This window comes from Microcaecilia unicolor, chromosome 5 (assembly GCF_901765095.1).
Source record: "Microcaecilia unicolor chromosome 5, aMicUni1.1, whole genome shotgun sequence".
In the NCBI taxonomy this organism is placed as follows: Eukaryota; Metazoa; Chordata; class Amphibia; order Gymnophiona; family Siphonopidae; genus Microcaecilia; species Microcaecilia unicolor.
This window is the reverse complement of record NC_044035.1, coordinates 39,307,458-39,324,468: the sequence shown is the minus strand read 5'-3', so window position 1 is coordinate 39,324,468 and position 17,011 is coordinate 39,307,458. Positions and strand designations below refer to the sequence as shown.

Genomic DNA, 17,011 nt, shown 5'->3' with positions numbered 1-17,011 from the left:
CGGAATTCTTGACTCCTTGGGTAAAAAGCTACAAACTTGAATAGACGTATAACAGACAAGGGGGTAATTTTCAAAACAAAAAAGTCCAAAAAAAAGTCATAAGGTGACAAAGACATTTTTATTGCAGAAACGTCCAAGTTGTGACTTCTGACACCTCGATTTTAGACCATTTGCTCCACAATTCGTCCAAATTTCAAGTGGGTGTGTTTTGGGCAGGAAATGGGCGGCACCAAAAAAATAGATGTTTTTCTGCAATAATGGAACAAAATGAAAGAAAAGTGTACTTGGAAACCTGCTGACCTATTAGTAAACTTTTATATATGTACATCTTTGAGCACTATGTAAGAGGTGGCCACTTCTCTATGGAGCTTATAATCTAATCAAAACAGACAGGACAAATAAGTGTTTGGGAAGAACTAGGAATAAGATTTAAAGTCTGAAAGGAAGCTTATATGATTAATATAGCTGCTGTTCAAACAAAAATTTAAATTGCAATCAATTGCCTGATTTAAAAATTTTGATCACAGTTATTGCATTTTTTCAGTTGCTGTCCAGGGTAGCGACCTGAATATTGAAGGGGGGGGGGGAGATTTACCACAGCCTCCCCCCCCCCCCCCCCCGAACCTTACTACTAAGCGCAGTAAGCCTGCTCCCAAAGACCCTCCTCCAACCTTTAGCCTCCCCTGGGCCTACCTTTAGAATGCTCTGGTGGTCTAGGGAAGGTTAGGCTGGAGTGCTCCTCCCATTACCAGCTCTGGGTTCAGAACAGCGGCTGTGACCTCTAGCAGTAGCCATGGTGGGGGTTTGGGAGAGGGCTGAATGCTCAGTTTAGCCCACAGTGGTCATCATTTGAAAAAAATGCTGACTGCCACATGCTGAATATTGACCCAAGTGTTTTTTATTTATGTAAAGTTAACATCACATTAGGGACGTTAATCACAGGCTTTGTGTTAACCACGCTTGCTAATAGCAATTAACATTAAACTCCATTTGTTGATGGAAGACAGAACTGCTTTGGTTAAAGCTGAACTACTGAATCTAGTAAGAAGTGGAAGAAGAGACAGGTGAGATTCTGGATAGGGTTAGGAGGTTTAGAAGCTCATTTTCAAAGCACATAGACTTAGAAAGTTGCATATGTTATTATGGAACTTTGTAAGTCTATGTGCTTTGAAAATGAGCACTTTAACAAATTCATGCCCTGCAGAAATGGAGATGGAAATGATGATGTGGGCATGGAGAACTGAGGAAGAGGCTCCTGATTCAGGCAAAGCAATGGTGAAGTGTTTTTTTTTTTTTTCTTTCTCTTTAACGAACAGTGAATTGGAGGGGGACGGTAGCACAACGCTGACTCAAGGGACGCAACTTGCTGAAAGACTTAAATCTTACAAAGCAGGACAGAAAGTCACCTGTTTTGTTTTTAAGGTGAGACCTTTACAGAATTGGGAGTCGGTGAGTTTGACTCAAGTGGTACTGTTGGAGATACATGTTACCAGTTTGATTTCCATGTCCTGGGGATGCTGTGGAGGTGGTGTTCACAACCCATAGGGCAGGCGGGAATCAAGGTTATTAATGGCAACCCACTATACAAAGTTCAAGGAGGAACCCTGGTGTTTGACGTCTGACTTTAGGACCCTGGCTGCAATAACCAGACTGAGGGCCCCCTTTACCTCAGCGAGTAAAAGATTGTTTTTGGCCCCTCCAAAAAAGAAAGGTCCTGCGCTAATCACAGGGATTGCGCATGGCCATTTCTGGGGGCAGCCCTTACCGCCACCTATTTAAGTGACAGTAAGAGCTCCCGCGCTAACCAGGCAGCGCATAGGCTACAAAAATTTTTTAATATTTTTGTTTGCTGGAAATGGCGCTCGCTGAGGGCGGGAACTACTGCTGGGCTCCTGCAGTAGCCCGGCAGTAGTCTTGATTTGGTTCGCGAAAAAACAGCAGTAGCTCTACCGTGGCTTTGTAAAAGGGGCACCTAAGAGCAGTGTGACAATAGATCTATTAAAACAGGAGAAAAATCCTTGGGTTCTTGTGAATAAAGGCTCCTGGTTACAGAATCTCAACCTTGAGTCCAATTCAGCTGGAAGAATAAGGGAAAAGGAGACGCTGTTGTGTGTTTTATATTATCCCTGACTTTACATTTATTACAAACAAAGCAAACGCTGGGCCTTCAGGATCGAGAAAAATGTAGTCCTTTATTTATGATGAAGACCCAACACGGGCCGTGTGTCGGCGTACAAACGCCTGCATCAGGGGTCAAGGGACTCTTATAGGTCAGCTAATTGATTAGTTGACAAGGATGTAGACTAAACAATCAGGATATATTTCCACGGAAAATAAAAAGTGACACAGATTTTTACTCTGGCAGGAAGCAGAGTAAAAATCTCTGTGTCACTTTTTATTTTCCGTGGAAATATATCCTGATTGTTTATTCTACATCCTTGTCAACTAATCAATTAGCTGACCTATAAGAGTCCCTTGACCCCTGATGCAGGCGTTTGTACACCGTAACACGGCCCGTGTCGGGTCTTCATCATAAATAAAGGACTACATTTTTCTCAATCCTGAAGGCCCAGCGTTTGTTTGTTTGTTTGGTTGCTTTTGTATGCTGTTTTCCCTCTTTTTTTGTGACTGTTTACATTTATTACTACAGAAATACCAAGAGAATTGCTTAGCAGTGATATTGATTAACTGTACACTGCATGTACCATGTATACTTTTCCAGTGCATTCATGGTCATGTATTGTCTCTGTCTTCTGCGTAGGTGTTTTCACAGTAGAGGACATAATCTGGTCCACATCCCCATAAGAACATAAGAGTAGCCATACTGGGTCGGACCAATGGTCCATCTAGCCCACTATCCTGTTTTCCAAACAGTGGCCAAGCCAGGTCACAAGTACCTGGTAGAAACCCAAACTGTGGCAACACTCCATACTACAAATCCCAGGGCAAGCTGTTGCTTCCCATATCTGTCTCAATAGCAGACTACGGACTTTTTCTTCATGAATTTGTCCAAACCTTTTTTTTAAACCCAGATACACTAACTGCTGTTACCACATCCTCTGACATATTTGTTGAGTGAAAAAATATTTCCGTCTATTGCTACGGTCCCCTCACCATCCCTGCAGTTTTCTTAACTGTCCCCATACTCAACCAGCATTTAAAAGACCTTGTAAATTCAAACATAACATAAACTGTGTTCTATAACTTGTTAAAATTTCACACAAAACAATAGGTATTACTTTGTTAAATATGCAAGAAAACCATATTATTAATATTTTTGTCTTAAATATCAAAGGCCTTAATGTTCTCGTAGTCCATCATTTCAGATTATGTAAACATAATAAGCCATCTACAAAGCCAGAGCTCAGTTCTATTCTGTGTTCTTCAGTTGTTCATCTTGCAACTGAAAAAGAACATTCTGATGATGTGCTGTTGGCAGGAGTTCCAAGTAGAGGTGTGCATGGGGGAATAATCTGGTCAGACAAAAACGTACCTTCCTACCTTATGTACAACGTGTTTGAAAGCAACAATGGCGTCCCCTAGGTAAAAAAATAATAATGACAAAAAATGTGGAGAAAAAAAGACATCAGATCCCACGGAAACACCTCTTTGTCAAAGGACAAGCCTTTTGTATAATGAGGGAACCATATCAGTCATGTGTCTTCAAAAACAACTCCACAAAACAATTTTACCACTGGCTTAACCATGTACTCTACAAACACCGCCATTTTTGAACCAGAGTGAATTGGAGACGGCGAGACGTGAAGAGCTTGGACTGTCTTTAATTATGGAAATATTCTCCTGAAGCAGCTATACTGTAGCTGTCGGGACTTTATGGAAGTGAGGAGTACATTATACGCGAGGCTGGATTCATAATATAAAGTTGGACAATTCTTCAGCCAAGATAAGTACTCTTGCCAAGCTTTGGGAAGTGTGTTATTTATGTCTCCTTTACAAGTGTTTGTAGAGTACATGGTTAAGCCAGTGGTAAAATTGTTTCGTGGAGTTTTTTTTGAAGACACATGACTGATATGGTTCCCTCATTATACAAAAGGCTTGTCCTTTGACAAAGAGGTGTTTCCGTGAGATCTGATGTCTTTTTTTTTTTTTTTTCTCCACATTTTTTGTCATTATTATTTTTTTACCTAGGGGACGCCATTGTTGCTTTCAAACACGTTGTACATAAGGTAGGAAGGTGCGTTTTTGTCTGATAATATATTCTACCTATTCCGTTGGATTATAGGAATAATCTGGTCCCCATCCCCACTGATTTCCTGTTGTCCCCATCCTTTTGCATATCTCTATTTCACATCCCCTTGACTTCGATTGTGTTTATAAGGTGCAGACTGAGTATATCTGACATTGTGCGTTGACTGTCTAGAAGCCAGCCACAGTCTGCGAGTTTTTGAAGCTGTGTGTGTACATCTTCCTAGTGCATACTCTCATTTACACATCAGTATTTATTTGTTGTAGGTGTCCGTGCATGTCTCTCACAGGTGCTGCATTGCACTTCTGCTTGGTTTAGCTATAAAAATTATACTCGTTATCTAGTGCACCTCACCCACTCCCTTTCTTGGTTAATCTATAAGGTGCCACCAACCACTTCCATTGTTGCTGTTCTAGACTAATTGTACTCTTCTGAAGGTTTTCACTTTTTTTTTAGAAATTCTGGTTTTGTCCCTTTTTTTTTTCTGTCTACAGTATAACCGCATAAAGAAGTGTTTAGAGGTAGAAGTCTCTCCAGATGTTCGAGGCAGAATTGAATATTTGCTGCTTTCCCTCAACCCCAAGGTAAGTAAGCTGGTATTGTGGTCAGATCTTCAGGGAACAGGCAGCCGGTTGATTGAGCTTGGTAAGGGTTCGGTGAGGGAAATCCCTTCTGGGATCTGAAGAACCACCAATGTGGTGGGCATCTCCAAAATGGGATGAAATGTGAGCGTTGGTTGTGCGTACTGCCCTTTAGCCAAAGGACACAGAACCTTTCAACATCATGTTGCCCCTTCCCCTCTCTTGCTGTTATGCCTCCTACAGAGTTCCTGGGAAGTGATACAACCGGTGCATTCTAGATTTATATTGAAAGCGAGATTCTGTCTTGTGCTCTTGAACTTGGATCCTGGCCTTGAATCATTCTTGCGCAGTGATCGATGTTCTAATAAAAAGCATCAGTTTACTGAAACAAAATAGTCCAAGCGATGACAGTTTGATGCAGTATACTAGTGTTTGGATTAATTCTTACCTACAGTATGATGAATCCTGTGTTCACTTAGTGTTGTTAACCCTTAAAACTTGTAAAGTCCTTACCCAGAGGTACTGAAATTGAATTATAGGGTTCACTGGTCTTAGGGTTCTCTTTCTTGTCTGAAACAATCCCTGGTACCAGTTCTGTGAAGATGAGGTTCGTGGTCGTGTGTGTGTGAAGGGCATGCTTCTTTCTCAGCACTTCTGGATGGTACTGTTTTTGTTTTTTTTGTTTGTTTAAGCTTTCCAAAGATGAGTTAAGGTTTCTGGATAGCACATGGTACAAGGCCATGTTGCATAAAAGTCCTCTCTCACCCACGATCTCCAGTAGGCCAAATGCGGATTCTCTGTTCTGGCAAATAAAATAACTAAAAAAAAAAAAAAAAGCAAAAAAAGAGAAAAACAGGAAGTCTCAGCCTACTTCCCAACTGCATTTATTCCAGTTAAGAACAGAGACTACAAAATCGATAGAGCTTAGATCTGTAGCTCTTGCCCAGCACACACCATGCTGCCTGTGTGCTTGCTCCGCTGAAAACAAAACTCCCCTCTTCCGTTCCTCCCTAGAATACTCTCTTGGTCGGTATCTAAAAAGACTGTAATTTATTGTTAGAGCATACCCTGCCAGGGATTCGTAGAGCCGTAGTTTTGTGCCCAATCCTCAGGGACCACTTGGTCAGTTGGGTTTTCAGGATACCCACAATGAATATGCATGAGATGTATTATTATGCACTTCCTCCGTTGCATGCATATTCATTGCAGGTATCCTAAAAACCCAACTGACGAGTTGGTCCTTGAGGACTGGGTTGAAATCCAGTAGCCTAGAGCATGGTATCATCTCGTTATTCAGTAGCCAGTTGCAATATGTCCTCCTTGGGAGGCCCATGCTGGTATTAAAGAATTTACAATTATATGCTTCAGAGAATTAAAAAAAAATAAAATTCCAGATTAATAGTGTAAGGGCCCATCAAAAATGATAGAGGAAAAAAGGCATTAACTTGCATAGAGCCACTGTCCTGATTTCTCCCTTCTGGATATATGTGAAGGTGATTTTCAGGGTTACCTTATCAGCGGCTGGATCCCCAGATCTCCCTTTGATCCTTCAAAATCCCTGGCTGCCCCATTCTCCAACTTAAGCTCCGGTGACCTGACTTTATTTGCTACCAAAAGTAGTGTTGTGCTTCCGCGCTCCCCTGGAAAATGTTAATGATAAAGCAAAGATGGTTGAACTGCCAGGGGAGTTCAGTGCAGCTTTCTGGTTCTAGTTTTAAATCTGAACTCTTGCACTGTTGCTTGTGATAGTCTGATTTGTACAAGGTGCAAACTGCACAGCACTGGAGTCTCTGCAAATAGAATTATCTAGTCCAGCTGTGTGGGGCTGCGATGTGTTGCAGAAGCTTAAAACAAGCTCATCCCATCAGAAATGGGAATAAGTCGAGTTATATTCTTGGCTCTTTAATTATATAAAGCTTCTGTTCCACTTCCACCAGGTCTTGAAGCACCCAGAAAAACACTTCAAGCTTGGCCAGGCTTTGTCTGCAACTGTAATTGGCCTGGATGCTTCTGAGACACTTTTGTGCTTGTCCCTTACAGGTATGTGAAAGATTTTTTTTCCTCCTACCTTTTCAATGTATATATGTGTGCATATTTGTGCCTGATTTTATTTTTTAAAAATCCCAAGAATGTATTCACTCTTTATTTGATATGTAGTTGTAAATATCTGTCACACTTGGAGTTACTTTTGTCTGTAATGTTTGGGAAGCTGAAGAAGAGTTGGAGTGGAAGCTCCTACTTTGAGCCACTATGGGGGGGGGGGGGTGTAAGGAGTGTGCAACAAACACAGAAGGGTGATGAAAATGATAAAGGGGATGGGACGACTTCCCTATGAGGAAAGGCTGAAATGGCTATGGCTCTTCAGCTTGGAGAAAAGACGGCTGAGAGGAGATATAATAGAGGTCTATAAAATAATGAGTGGAGTGGAATGGGTAGATTTGAATCGCTTGTTTACTCTTTTCAAAAATACTAGGACTAGGGGGCATGCGATGAAGCTACAAAGTAGTAAATTTAAAACAAATCTGAGAAAATATTTCTTCACTCAGTGTGTAATTAAATTCGTTGCCAGAGAATGTGGTAAAAGCAGTTAGCTTAGCGGGTTTAAAAAAAGGTTCAAGTATCTTCCTAATTGAAAAGTCCATAAGCCATTATTAGAATGAACTTGCTAAAATTCACTGCTTACTTCTAGGATAAGCAACATAAAATGCATTGTACTGTTTTGGGATCTTGCCAGGTACTTGTGACCTGGATTGGCCACTGTTGGAAATAGGATACTAGGCCTGATAGACCTTCGATCTGTCCCAGTATGGCAACACTTATATTTATTTATATACCTAGATTTTTGAGACCTTTTCTGAATAGCTTTTCTCCAGAGTAACCTCCATCATCAAGTTGTTGCATAAGCAGAGCAGTATTTGAAAAAGCACCCTCTCTATTGCGAGCATGACAACACTGATAAAGGAGGTCTACACAGAAACATTTCTGATGCTAATTGTCAGAATCTTGCTAGTTCATAAAATATTTGGACGTATTCTTAGGTAAGTGGCCCCCATTTATCTCAATACTTTAATGCTAAACCTTTTAACTGAGTCTCGAAGATATCACAGGGAGTCAGTAGAATTCTGTACTTAACTCAGATTGGATTCCGCCACTGCCTTCACTGTTGGTGCACAGTTGGTAATCGCTGTTTTCCCTCAACAGGAATTAACTCGCTAGTTGAAGGCATGATTACTCTGGGCTCTGTAAAGAAAGTGAATCTGGGCTTTGGCTTAACGGTTGCCCTCCCATTTGGAAGAACTGGGAAAGCCGGTCTCTTTGACTTGAGCGATTCCTACTCGGAGACGCCTCTGGAGAATTTTAACATCGGAAAAATTGTCAGGTTAGCAAACTGTTTTTCAGTGATTTGATGCCAGCGTTCGAGGACTAAATAGTACTGATCGAGTTTGGGATTGTAAGTTCAGTGACCCCTGCAGATGCTGCTTCCAGACCTACCACGGTCTCTGTATCCAATGCACAAATCCTTGCCAACTAAATGGGTTTTCAAAATATTCCTATGAACATGTATGAAATAGATTTACATTTACTGCCTTCAGTATATACAGATAAATTTCATTCATATTAATTTGGCATATCTTGAAAGCTTGACTGGTTGGGGTATGGGTGGAGGGTCACAAGGACCAGTTTGAGCATCACTTTTTCAATGTTAATTTCTATTGACTACTACTACTATTTAGCATTTTTATAGCGCTACAAGGCGTACTCAGTGCTGCACAAACATAGAAGAAAGACAGTCCCTGCTCAAAGAGCTTACAATCTAATAGACAAAAAATAAAGTAATCAAATCAATTAATGTGTACAGGAAGGAGGAGAGGAGGGTAGGTGGAGGCGAGTGGTTACAAGTGGTTACGAGTCAAAAGCAATGTTAAAGAGGTGGGCTTTCAGTCTAGATTTAAAGGTGGCCAAGGATGGGGCAAGACGTAGGGGCTCAGGAAGTTTATTCCAGGCGTAGGGTGCAGCGAGACAGAAGGCGCGAAGTCTGGAGTTGGCAGTAGTGGAGAAGGGAACAGATAAGAAGGATTTATCCATGGAGCGGAGTGCACGGGAAGGGGTGTAGGGAAGGACGAGTGTGGAGAGATACTGGGGAGCAGCAGAGTGAGTACATTTATAGGTTAGTAGAAGAAGTTTGAACAGGATGCAAAAACGGATAGGGAGCCAGTGAAGGGTCTTGAGGAGAGGGGTGGTATGAGTAAAGCGACCCTGGCGGAAGACGAGACGGACAGCAGAGTTTTGAACCGATTGGAGAGGGGAGAGGTGACTAAGTGGGAGGCCAGCAAGAAGCAGACCATACTTAAGTCAACTCGGAGACTTCCTACTGATTGCATGAGTGGCATTGACTGTTCTACGAAATAAGCCTGATTTTGTATAGAGCATCTATGTAGGAAATAGGATGGGATGTCCAATTTAGGATATTTTACAGAAGGCTCTGCGGAATGTGTAGCCTTTTATAAAACATGTATTAGGACAAGCAGGAGGTTATATAAGTGTTGGCGTGTCCATCAGGAAATTGACTTTAGAAAGCTGCTATTTAGACGTGTAGATCCACAACATGTACGGCTTGCAAGGGGGTGAATTGTGGGCATATTCTGCATGAGACAGAAATGTATTTTTGATTTTACATCAGAAACACACAAATACTTTAAAAAAATAAAATTGTCCAGTGAAGAAGGAGGCAATTGTGCTTAATCTTTCTGTTGTTTAAAATGACCTCAAAATGTCCCAAAAGAAAAAGTTATATAACTTGCTCCTTAACTGGATTCATGTAGGCCTCCAGTTTTGTAAAATCTGGTACATAAAGTATATCTGTAGGTTGAAAAATTGGCACTTCGGCAAAATCTTGAGTGATGCTGCTGGTTCTTGGATGTGTTTTATACTAAGATGGTTGATTTACACCTTTAAGCATTTACACGTGTAAACACTTCACGAGCCTTGTGAAATGATCTCCAATATGTGTATATTTTACTTGTATTACAGTAAATTTTTTTAAACTTTTTTTTTTTAATACAGATGCTTTATTTTATCTACTGGTGATGACAAAATCCATGTATCCCTTAGACAATCCAGGTAGGTACTTTATTTTTGGTTTTGGTTGTTAAAACGATACTAGTAGTCCACAAGTCTGGATTCTCAGTACTGCGCAGAACAGCTAAGCAGTGAGAAAGTGGCAGAAAGAAGTGAATTTTGTACTGTAGAATGTTACCTGCAGCAGAGGAGGCAGGATGTGTGTGGTGAAAAATGTTTTTTTAATCTAAATGTTTATTAAACATTTTTTTTTTCAGAGTACAATTTGCTCCTTATGAGCCATAATATCATAGCGTTCTACAAACTATTAACAAAACTTGCTGTCTGTGGTTCTTATATTCATGTATATTTATGACCCTACTACTCCTTACATCCCCTCCACAATCCACTTTTATTTAAATGTGTTCCGTAATCCAACAAATTTACTAATTTAACTCCCCATAATATCTTCTTAGTTTAACTGCTCCCCTGTCCCCCTTTCCCATTAAAACTCCTCTCCTTCCCACCCTATTTCAGCTAGCCAAGGCTGGAAACCTCCCAGGTCAAATATAGCTACCCAGCCTCTAAATCTATAGCCCATTACGTCTGTGCCCCCTCTCCCATTTTTCCTTAAATATTCTATGAAAGACAGCCATATCAATCTACATCCTGGACCTTGTCATTTAAAATTGCACTGAGTTTCTCCATTAGCCAAGCCATCTCCCCCCTATGGCTACGTTTCCTGGCTGTGGTTATAAAACACATAACTGCCATAATGTGTCTTATCGATTTTTAAAAACCTATCAGATCCTCATCTCTTTCAAAGAGTTTGGGATCCATCTTATAGGTTGTAGGAGTCAACAGCTGAATCTTCCCCATGTATTACCCTCCAAAACTGTATTTGGGACATTCCTACCATATATACACAACTCCCCCACATATATTTAGAACTGTATTATAATATCTGCTTGTTATACTATTATTATGTTTTATCATTATCATGCTGTACAAGATCCTTCTGTACCACTAAATGTCTTTTTAAGATATTTCCACTACTCACGATGTATTGTAAACCACATTGAGCCTGCAAAAAGGTGGGAAAATGTGGGCTATAAATGCAATAAAATAAATATGGTAAAATGTTTCCTAATCTTTCTGGTGTCAAATACTACCTGTTAATTGTTTTATATCCATTCATTCTCTTTAATCAAATTAAAGACATGGCTCACGTGATAAATAATCTTCCCTCCCCCATCCTTCTCATCTAACTCTACCTACAAATCTCCCTCCCACATTTCCCAGTATTTAGTGTTTTTCAAACTATTCTTTCACCCCCCCCCCCCCCCCAAGTATCATTTGGTAATGATTGGAGATCAGACCCTTAGTGTTACACTGAGATGAAAACACTGAGATAAACAGTTTTGGATATATAAGACTGTGCTTGGAGATATCCATAAGAATCTGACTGGGGCAGACAATGACTATTGTGTGCAGTTCGGGTTGCCACATTTCAAAAGAGATATAGCAGAATTAGAAAAGGTTCAAAGAAGGATGACCAAAATGATTAGGGGATAAAGGCTTAAGAACTTAGTGCTCTTCAGCTTGGAGAAGAGATGACTAAGAGCAGGGCCGTGCCTAGGGTCTCTGGCGCCCCCCTGCAGACTATCAGTTGGCGCCCCCCACCACCCCTACCTAATCCCCTTCTCCCTTCTGAGCACCCCTCTGAGCTCCCCCACCCTCCCCAATCCCCTTCTCCCCTCTGAGAACCCCTGAGCTCCCCCTCTCCCATCTGAGCCCCCCCTCCGTTGAGAGCCGACAGAGCCCTCTTCTCCTGCCACCACCCTGCCTTTTTAAAAAAAATCCATGAAGCGACGCAGGCAGCGCCTCCCGTCTACCCTGCGTGTGCTGTGAAGGGAGAAAATCGACTCGCTGGCATCGGGCCTTCCCTCGTTGTGTCCCGCCCTCTTCTGAGGTAACTTCCTATTTCCTCGAGGGTGGGACACAGCGAGGGAAGGCCCGACGCCAGCGAGGCGATTTTCTCCCTTCACAGGCGCACACGCAGGGCAGAAGATGGCCGCCCTTCTCCTTCGAAAATAAGCAGGATTGTCTCACACTCTCTTTGTGAATTAAAAAATATACATTCATCAAAGGCAGCCAAGTTGGATTTAATTCAGTATTTATGATTTATTTGTTTTAATTAAGACTCATTATGGATGTGGGTACTAGAGCACAATACAGTCATTTCAGTGGTCTTACAAACCAGCTGTAAGGATATTCAGTGAGAGAGTGCTAGCAATACAGGGAAACAAAAATATTTTACAAAATTTTCAAATCATCTTGCCAGTCCATATAAAATTATCTATGCCATTATTTTTCCTGTCTCTCAACCTCCACTGAAACATATAGCGCCTTAAACAAATGTCAAAGTACAAAACACTCTTCTCCTTTTCAGGCTAATTGTTACCAAAGGAGTCCATAGTCCTTGCAAAGTCACCTGACCCATTGCTGTAAAAGCACTGCTGAAGTGTAAGCTAGCTGGCTGGAAGTTAAAACTAGTAGATTTAAACAATTCTAGAACTGTCTGGCTCAGCGACAGCTTCCGGGGATCTTACCTTGTGCCTGAAGTCCCTGGCTACCTTTCTCTCCATAACCCCTGCACGAGCAGCCGTCAGCCTCGGCCCTCCTTACCGGCTCACTCTACTTCTCACAATTTACCCCGCCCAGAGCACAAATTGAAGTGTAAGCCTAGTCCTGATTGGGCGACCTCTTAGACCTCCCGTAGCTAGCCTTTGAAAGCTTTCATCTGATTGGCTCGCCGTATTTACCTGCCCGACGCCAGTGCGAGGCGATTTTCTCCCTTCACAGGCGCACACCGCTGCCTGCGTCGCTGCATGGATTTTTTTAAAAACAAGCCGGGTGGTGGCAGGAGACGAGAGCGGAGCAGCGTGAACGGAGCGGTATGGCGGGGCAGCGGCGCCCTTGAAGGCAGGCGCCCCCCTGCGGTGCTTACCCCGCTTACCGTGTTGGCACGGCCCTGACTAAGAGGGATTATAACGAAGGTCTACAGAATCTTGAGTGGAGTAGAACAGGTAAACGTGAATCGATTATTTACTCATTCAAAGATTCCAAAGAATAGGGGGCGATCCGTGAAGTTGCATGGTAATATTTTCTCTTATTTGCTTTAAAAGTATTTTTTCACTCAGGATAGTTAAGCTATGGAACTCATTGGTAACAGCAGTGAGCATATCGGGGTTTAAAAAAAAATGTGCACAAGTTCTGCTATTGAGATAGACATGGGGAAAGCCATTACTTATCCCTGGGATTGGTAGCATTGGAATCTTGCTACTTTTAGGGACTCTACCAGGTACTTGTGACCTGGATTGGCCACTGCTGGAGGCAGGATACTAGGCTTATTGGGCTTTGGTCTGACCTAATATGGTAATTCTTGCGTATGGTATGTTCTTCCTCAGAAGGCTACTGGAGCAGCAGCTGCTGCTGCTGCTCTCTGACACCTGCTGGTTCAGGGTCTTCCCCTAGTTTGTGCTGCTTTTATAGCTAATTGTTTCCCCCCGCCACCACCTCTTTTTTCCCCCCCCTCCCACCCCACCATATTTCTTTATTTTCAATCATTTTGAAGAACACGCTATATATCTCCCCTCCCCCCCCCCCCCCCCATCCCACCATATTTCTATTTGGTGCTGTTTTGTTCTCCAGGAATGGAGAACAATGTTTTGCCCAGTTACTAGCTTTCACTTGAAGTTGCAACTGGACTTTCTTTTCTTTTGATGACTCCTGCTGTTGCTCTTTTGAGGCTCCAGTAGTCAATCACTCTCTAATACATCAACACACCAAGAAAAGTCTTCTCAGTTGGTGTGTTGAGGGAACCTTTTTTTAGTAGTAATGGTTTTCTTTGTGCAGCTTTTTTGAGGGTTTCCACATTCAGTGGTGTTGCAAATGTAAAACATGACAAAACTGCTATAAAAATAGAAAATGCATTAAGCCCAAGATGCTGGCATTCGGGACTCAGAACTTGGTATAAGTATTTGTGTTCTAGGTGTGAAGTTGATCGCAATGGGAGGGTTTGCTCTTCAGTGGGATTGCAGTTTTTCTGTTTAAATGTTGTTGTTGTTTTTTAATATTATGCTTTTCTTTCAGGACAATCCCAGCAAGCAATCCTCAGGTGATGGATGTTGAAATAACGAGTATAGAAGATATTAAGAAGGGGCAACTGCTCAGAGGTTATGTGAAGACAATCAAGAAGGAAGGGATGTTTTTCAGGTGTGGGGTGTTGATTAATGTTGGGGAAATCTAAACAATGAAATGTATCAAACTTTTGGGATCCTTCCCACAAGCTCACTAAATAGGAGTAGCCTTTCCTGTTTTGCCAGTGTTCATAGAGGTTAGTGAGGGGGATTTCAGATCTAATTTGTGCCGAAGAGGGTTAGTAACAGGTATTAGGCATGGGTAGGGTTGTGTTAAGGTGAGGACAATGCCACATGTGTATTGGGAGCTCCAGACATCCCCCCTCCCCCCCAAAAAAAAAACAAATTGTGTCATCCAAGGGAAATCCTTTTTCGCATGGGGGACCTCCCGTTCCTTGGTTTCATCAGCATCCAAGGAGAGCCTAAGGTTCCAAGAAAGATTAAGATGGCTTTAGAGGCAAGGAGGTTACTGGGAGGCATTTACAGGATTATGGAGTTAAAGGGAAAGGGGGGTTGGCTGAACAGATGGTAGAAGAAGATTTGAGAAGAGAAAGATGGAAATGGAAGGGAAGCTTCATGGGAAGGGTGGGAAGAAGAAGGTGGGGAAAAATAAATAGCAGGGTTGTGAGACAGTGGCTGAGAGAGGGGAAGGTTCTTAGAGCGGTTCTGTTCTGGACCAGTTTGTATTATTGTGGTATTATGGAGATCAGAAGGACTGAATATATGCTAGAAGTGGAGTAGGGTGCAACTCCTATACTAGTACTAGCATCTTGTGTGAGTAAAGGCTGAAAAGTCACTAGTAGGTTTCTGTTAATTTCTTGAATGTTGAAGTATATAATCCTAAGGTGAGTTGAGTTAAAAACTTTATTCGTATTCTTCATGCAAGACCAGTTCAGTCATCCCTACCACTGTAACATCAGAATCACGTTTCTTGGCCTGAGGTGACCCCATCTACAGCTGTCAAATGTAGCAGGAAGGACTTGGAGGAAGGCCTATAACAACCCAAGAATATAGAATCCCCCTACAGATTATGGTCTCTCGTGGCTTATCCAAGATCTTCCTGGAGATCAAGTCTTAGAAAATAAGGGTCATCAGTTTCTCTCTCTCAAAATACCTCCCCACTGAGGTATTATCCCCTTTATCTGCCAAAACCAGCTAGCTCCTTTTCCTCTTGAATCGGTCAGTGGAATGTTCTAGCACTCAAAACATTGTAAAGGTCAACCTGTAGTTCCTTCCATTAAGAGACCCATATTAGGGCTAGGAAGGACTCAAAACTGAACTTGAAGGTGCTATCAATGCAGAACCGTCCAGGATTTTTTTTTTATTTTTAAACTATTTTCATAAGGTTCCAGCAATTTTTCTTTCATTACAAGCCTAATCTTGCCTTAAACATGCACTGGGACAGAGAGCAAGTTTTTCAGGCTGTTCCCACAATTACTTCCCTGAACCAGGAGGGAAAGATTGAGGGGGAGGGGAGGACCTCTGACATGCATGTGAGGTCACCTTGTGAAATATTAACGCCATGGAGAACTGGAGCTGCACAGGCTCTGCCATGCCTGAGGCTAGATATGTGGCCTTCCTGAACGTCCCCATTTCTTTTATCAGTGAGAAAGAGGAAGCTACTGTGAAGGGTCCAGCATACTTCGCTTCACTGGAACAAAGTGGCAGTAAAATGTGACCTGCTAAGCAAAAAGGTACCAAAAGGCAAATAACGGAAATAAAAGCTATAAAGGTTTGGAGAGGCAACTTTAACTTTTGAAAGTTTTGTGTACTATAGGGTCAGTAGAATGAAACTATGCAATTTTTTTTCACAACTTATGTTTTCCTTGTTCTGCTACAGCCTAAAATACTGCAGGTACCTAACGTGGTGTATGTGATTTTTGGGGTTAATTTCTTTTGGTAAATATTTCTCATTCTTTACATAAGTAATTAGTCCATGCCTGAGGCTGAAATTTGGCAGGATTATGCAGTTGATGTCCTTCTATGTTATGGTATAAATAAGTCACATACCCCACTTTTGGTACCTTTTTGCTCAGCGGGTCACATATTTCTGCTGATAGTATCAGTACAGGAATGCTGCCCATATTTTATTCACTGAGCATCACATGGGCCACAGTTCAATCTGGAGAACTTCAATCTGGGCGCTTAAAGGATACATTTAAATATTGATAATGTATGGTTATTAGAGGGACACAGACACGTGACTATAATTGCCCAGACACACTAGAAATAAGTAGAGGGAGAGAGGGGGAAAAGTAATCAGTTCAGACACCCTGACCAAGTCCAAATCATACACAGCACTATAGGAGAGTAGGAGGTAGTCGGAAGAGGCCATGCTATCAGTTACTCCTCGGTCTGTTTTAATAAGAATCTGAGCCTACAGCCTTCCCAGAAGTAGCCTACTCATAGTTTCTGTACCAGGCCACATTTTTGAACCATCCGCTGGAGCCAGAGAAATACCAAGGAGCTGAAGGTAGCACTAGTCCCCTATAAGGGGGGTGAAGTCAGCTCTGAGCTGTATTTCTTTGGTTCCATCTGCTGGCAGGGGGTCATAACCCACTTGTCTGGACTGATCTGGTAGGACTCAAGAAAAGGAAATTAACAGTAAGTCCTAATTTCACCATTTTATGTTACTGTAATATGTGCTAAGTCCCTCCCTCCTTCCCCCATGCTGTTCTGACAGATATGTGGTTTACGTTGCAGGTTGTCTTCCTCCATCGTGGGCCGGATCCAGTACCAGTACCTATCCAAATTCTTTGTTCAAGACCTTTCTGCATACAGCAAGAACATCCCGGAAGGAAAACTACTTTCAGCCAAAGTTCTGAGGTAGAGCTCCGAGTCTGAATGTTAGCTGCGGCATAAGAAAATCTAATGTTTCCCCAGTCTCCCTTTTTTATACAGTGTATAAAATGCAAAATGGCCTGTTTCAAGATGGGTTGATAAAAATGGTGATTTACTGTGAT

At 42.0% G+C, this 17,011-nt stretch overlaps 1 protein-coding gene across 2 annotated transcripts in view; it reads left to right on the top strand.

Moving 5' to 3' along the window:
• The window catches only part of PDCD11 (programmed cell death 11), a 141,416-nt gene that overhangs the window by 83,283 nt on the left and 41,122 nt on the right, over positions 1-17,011 (top strand). For both annotated transcript variants that reach the window (XM_030202807.1, XM_030202806.1), the window contains exons 22-28: positions 1,317-1,422; positions 4,702-4,791; positions 6,726-6,828; positions 7,990-8,167; positions 9,853-9,909; positions 14,002-14,124; positions 16,752-16,874. In XM_030202807.1, coding sequence (XP_030058667.1) covers positions 1,317-1,422; positions 4,702-4,791; positions 6,726-6,828; positions 7,990-8,167; positions 9,853-9,909; positions 14,002-14,124; positions 16,752-16,874 — 780 coding nt within the window. The remainder of the gene's footprint in view (positions 1-1,316; positions 1,423-4,701; positions 4,792-6,725; positions 6,829-7,989; positions 8,168-9,852; positions 9,910-14,001; positions 14,125-16,751; positions 16,875-17,011) is intronic.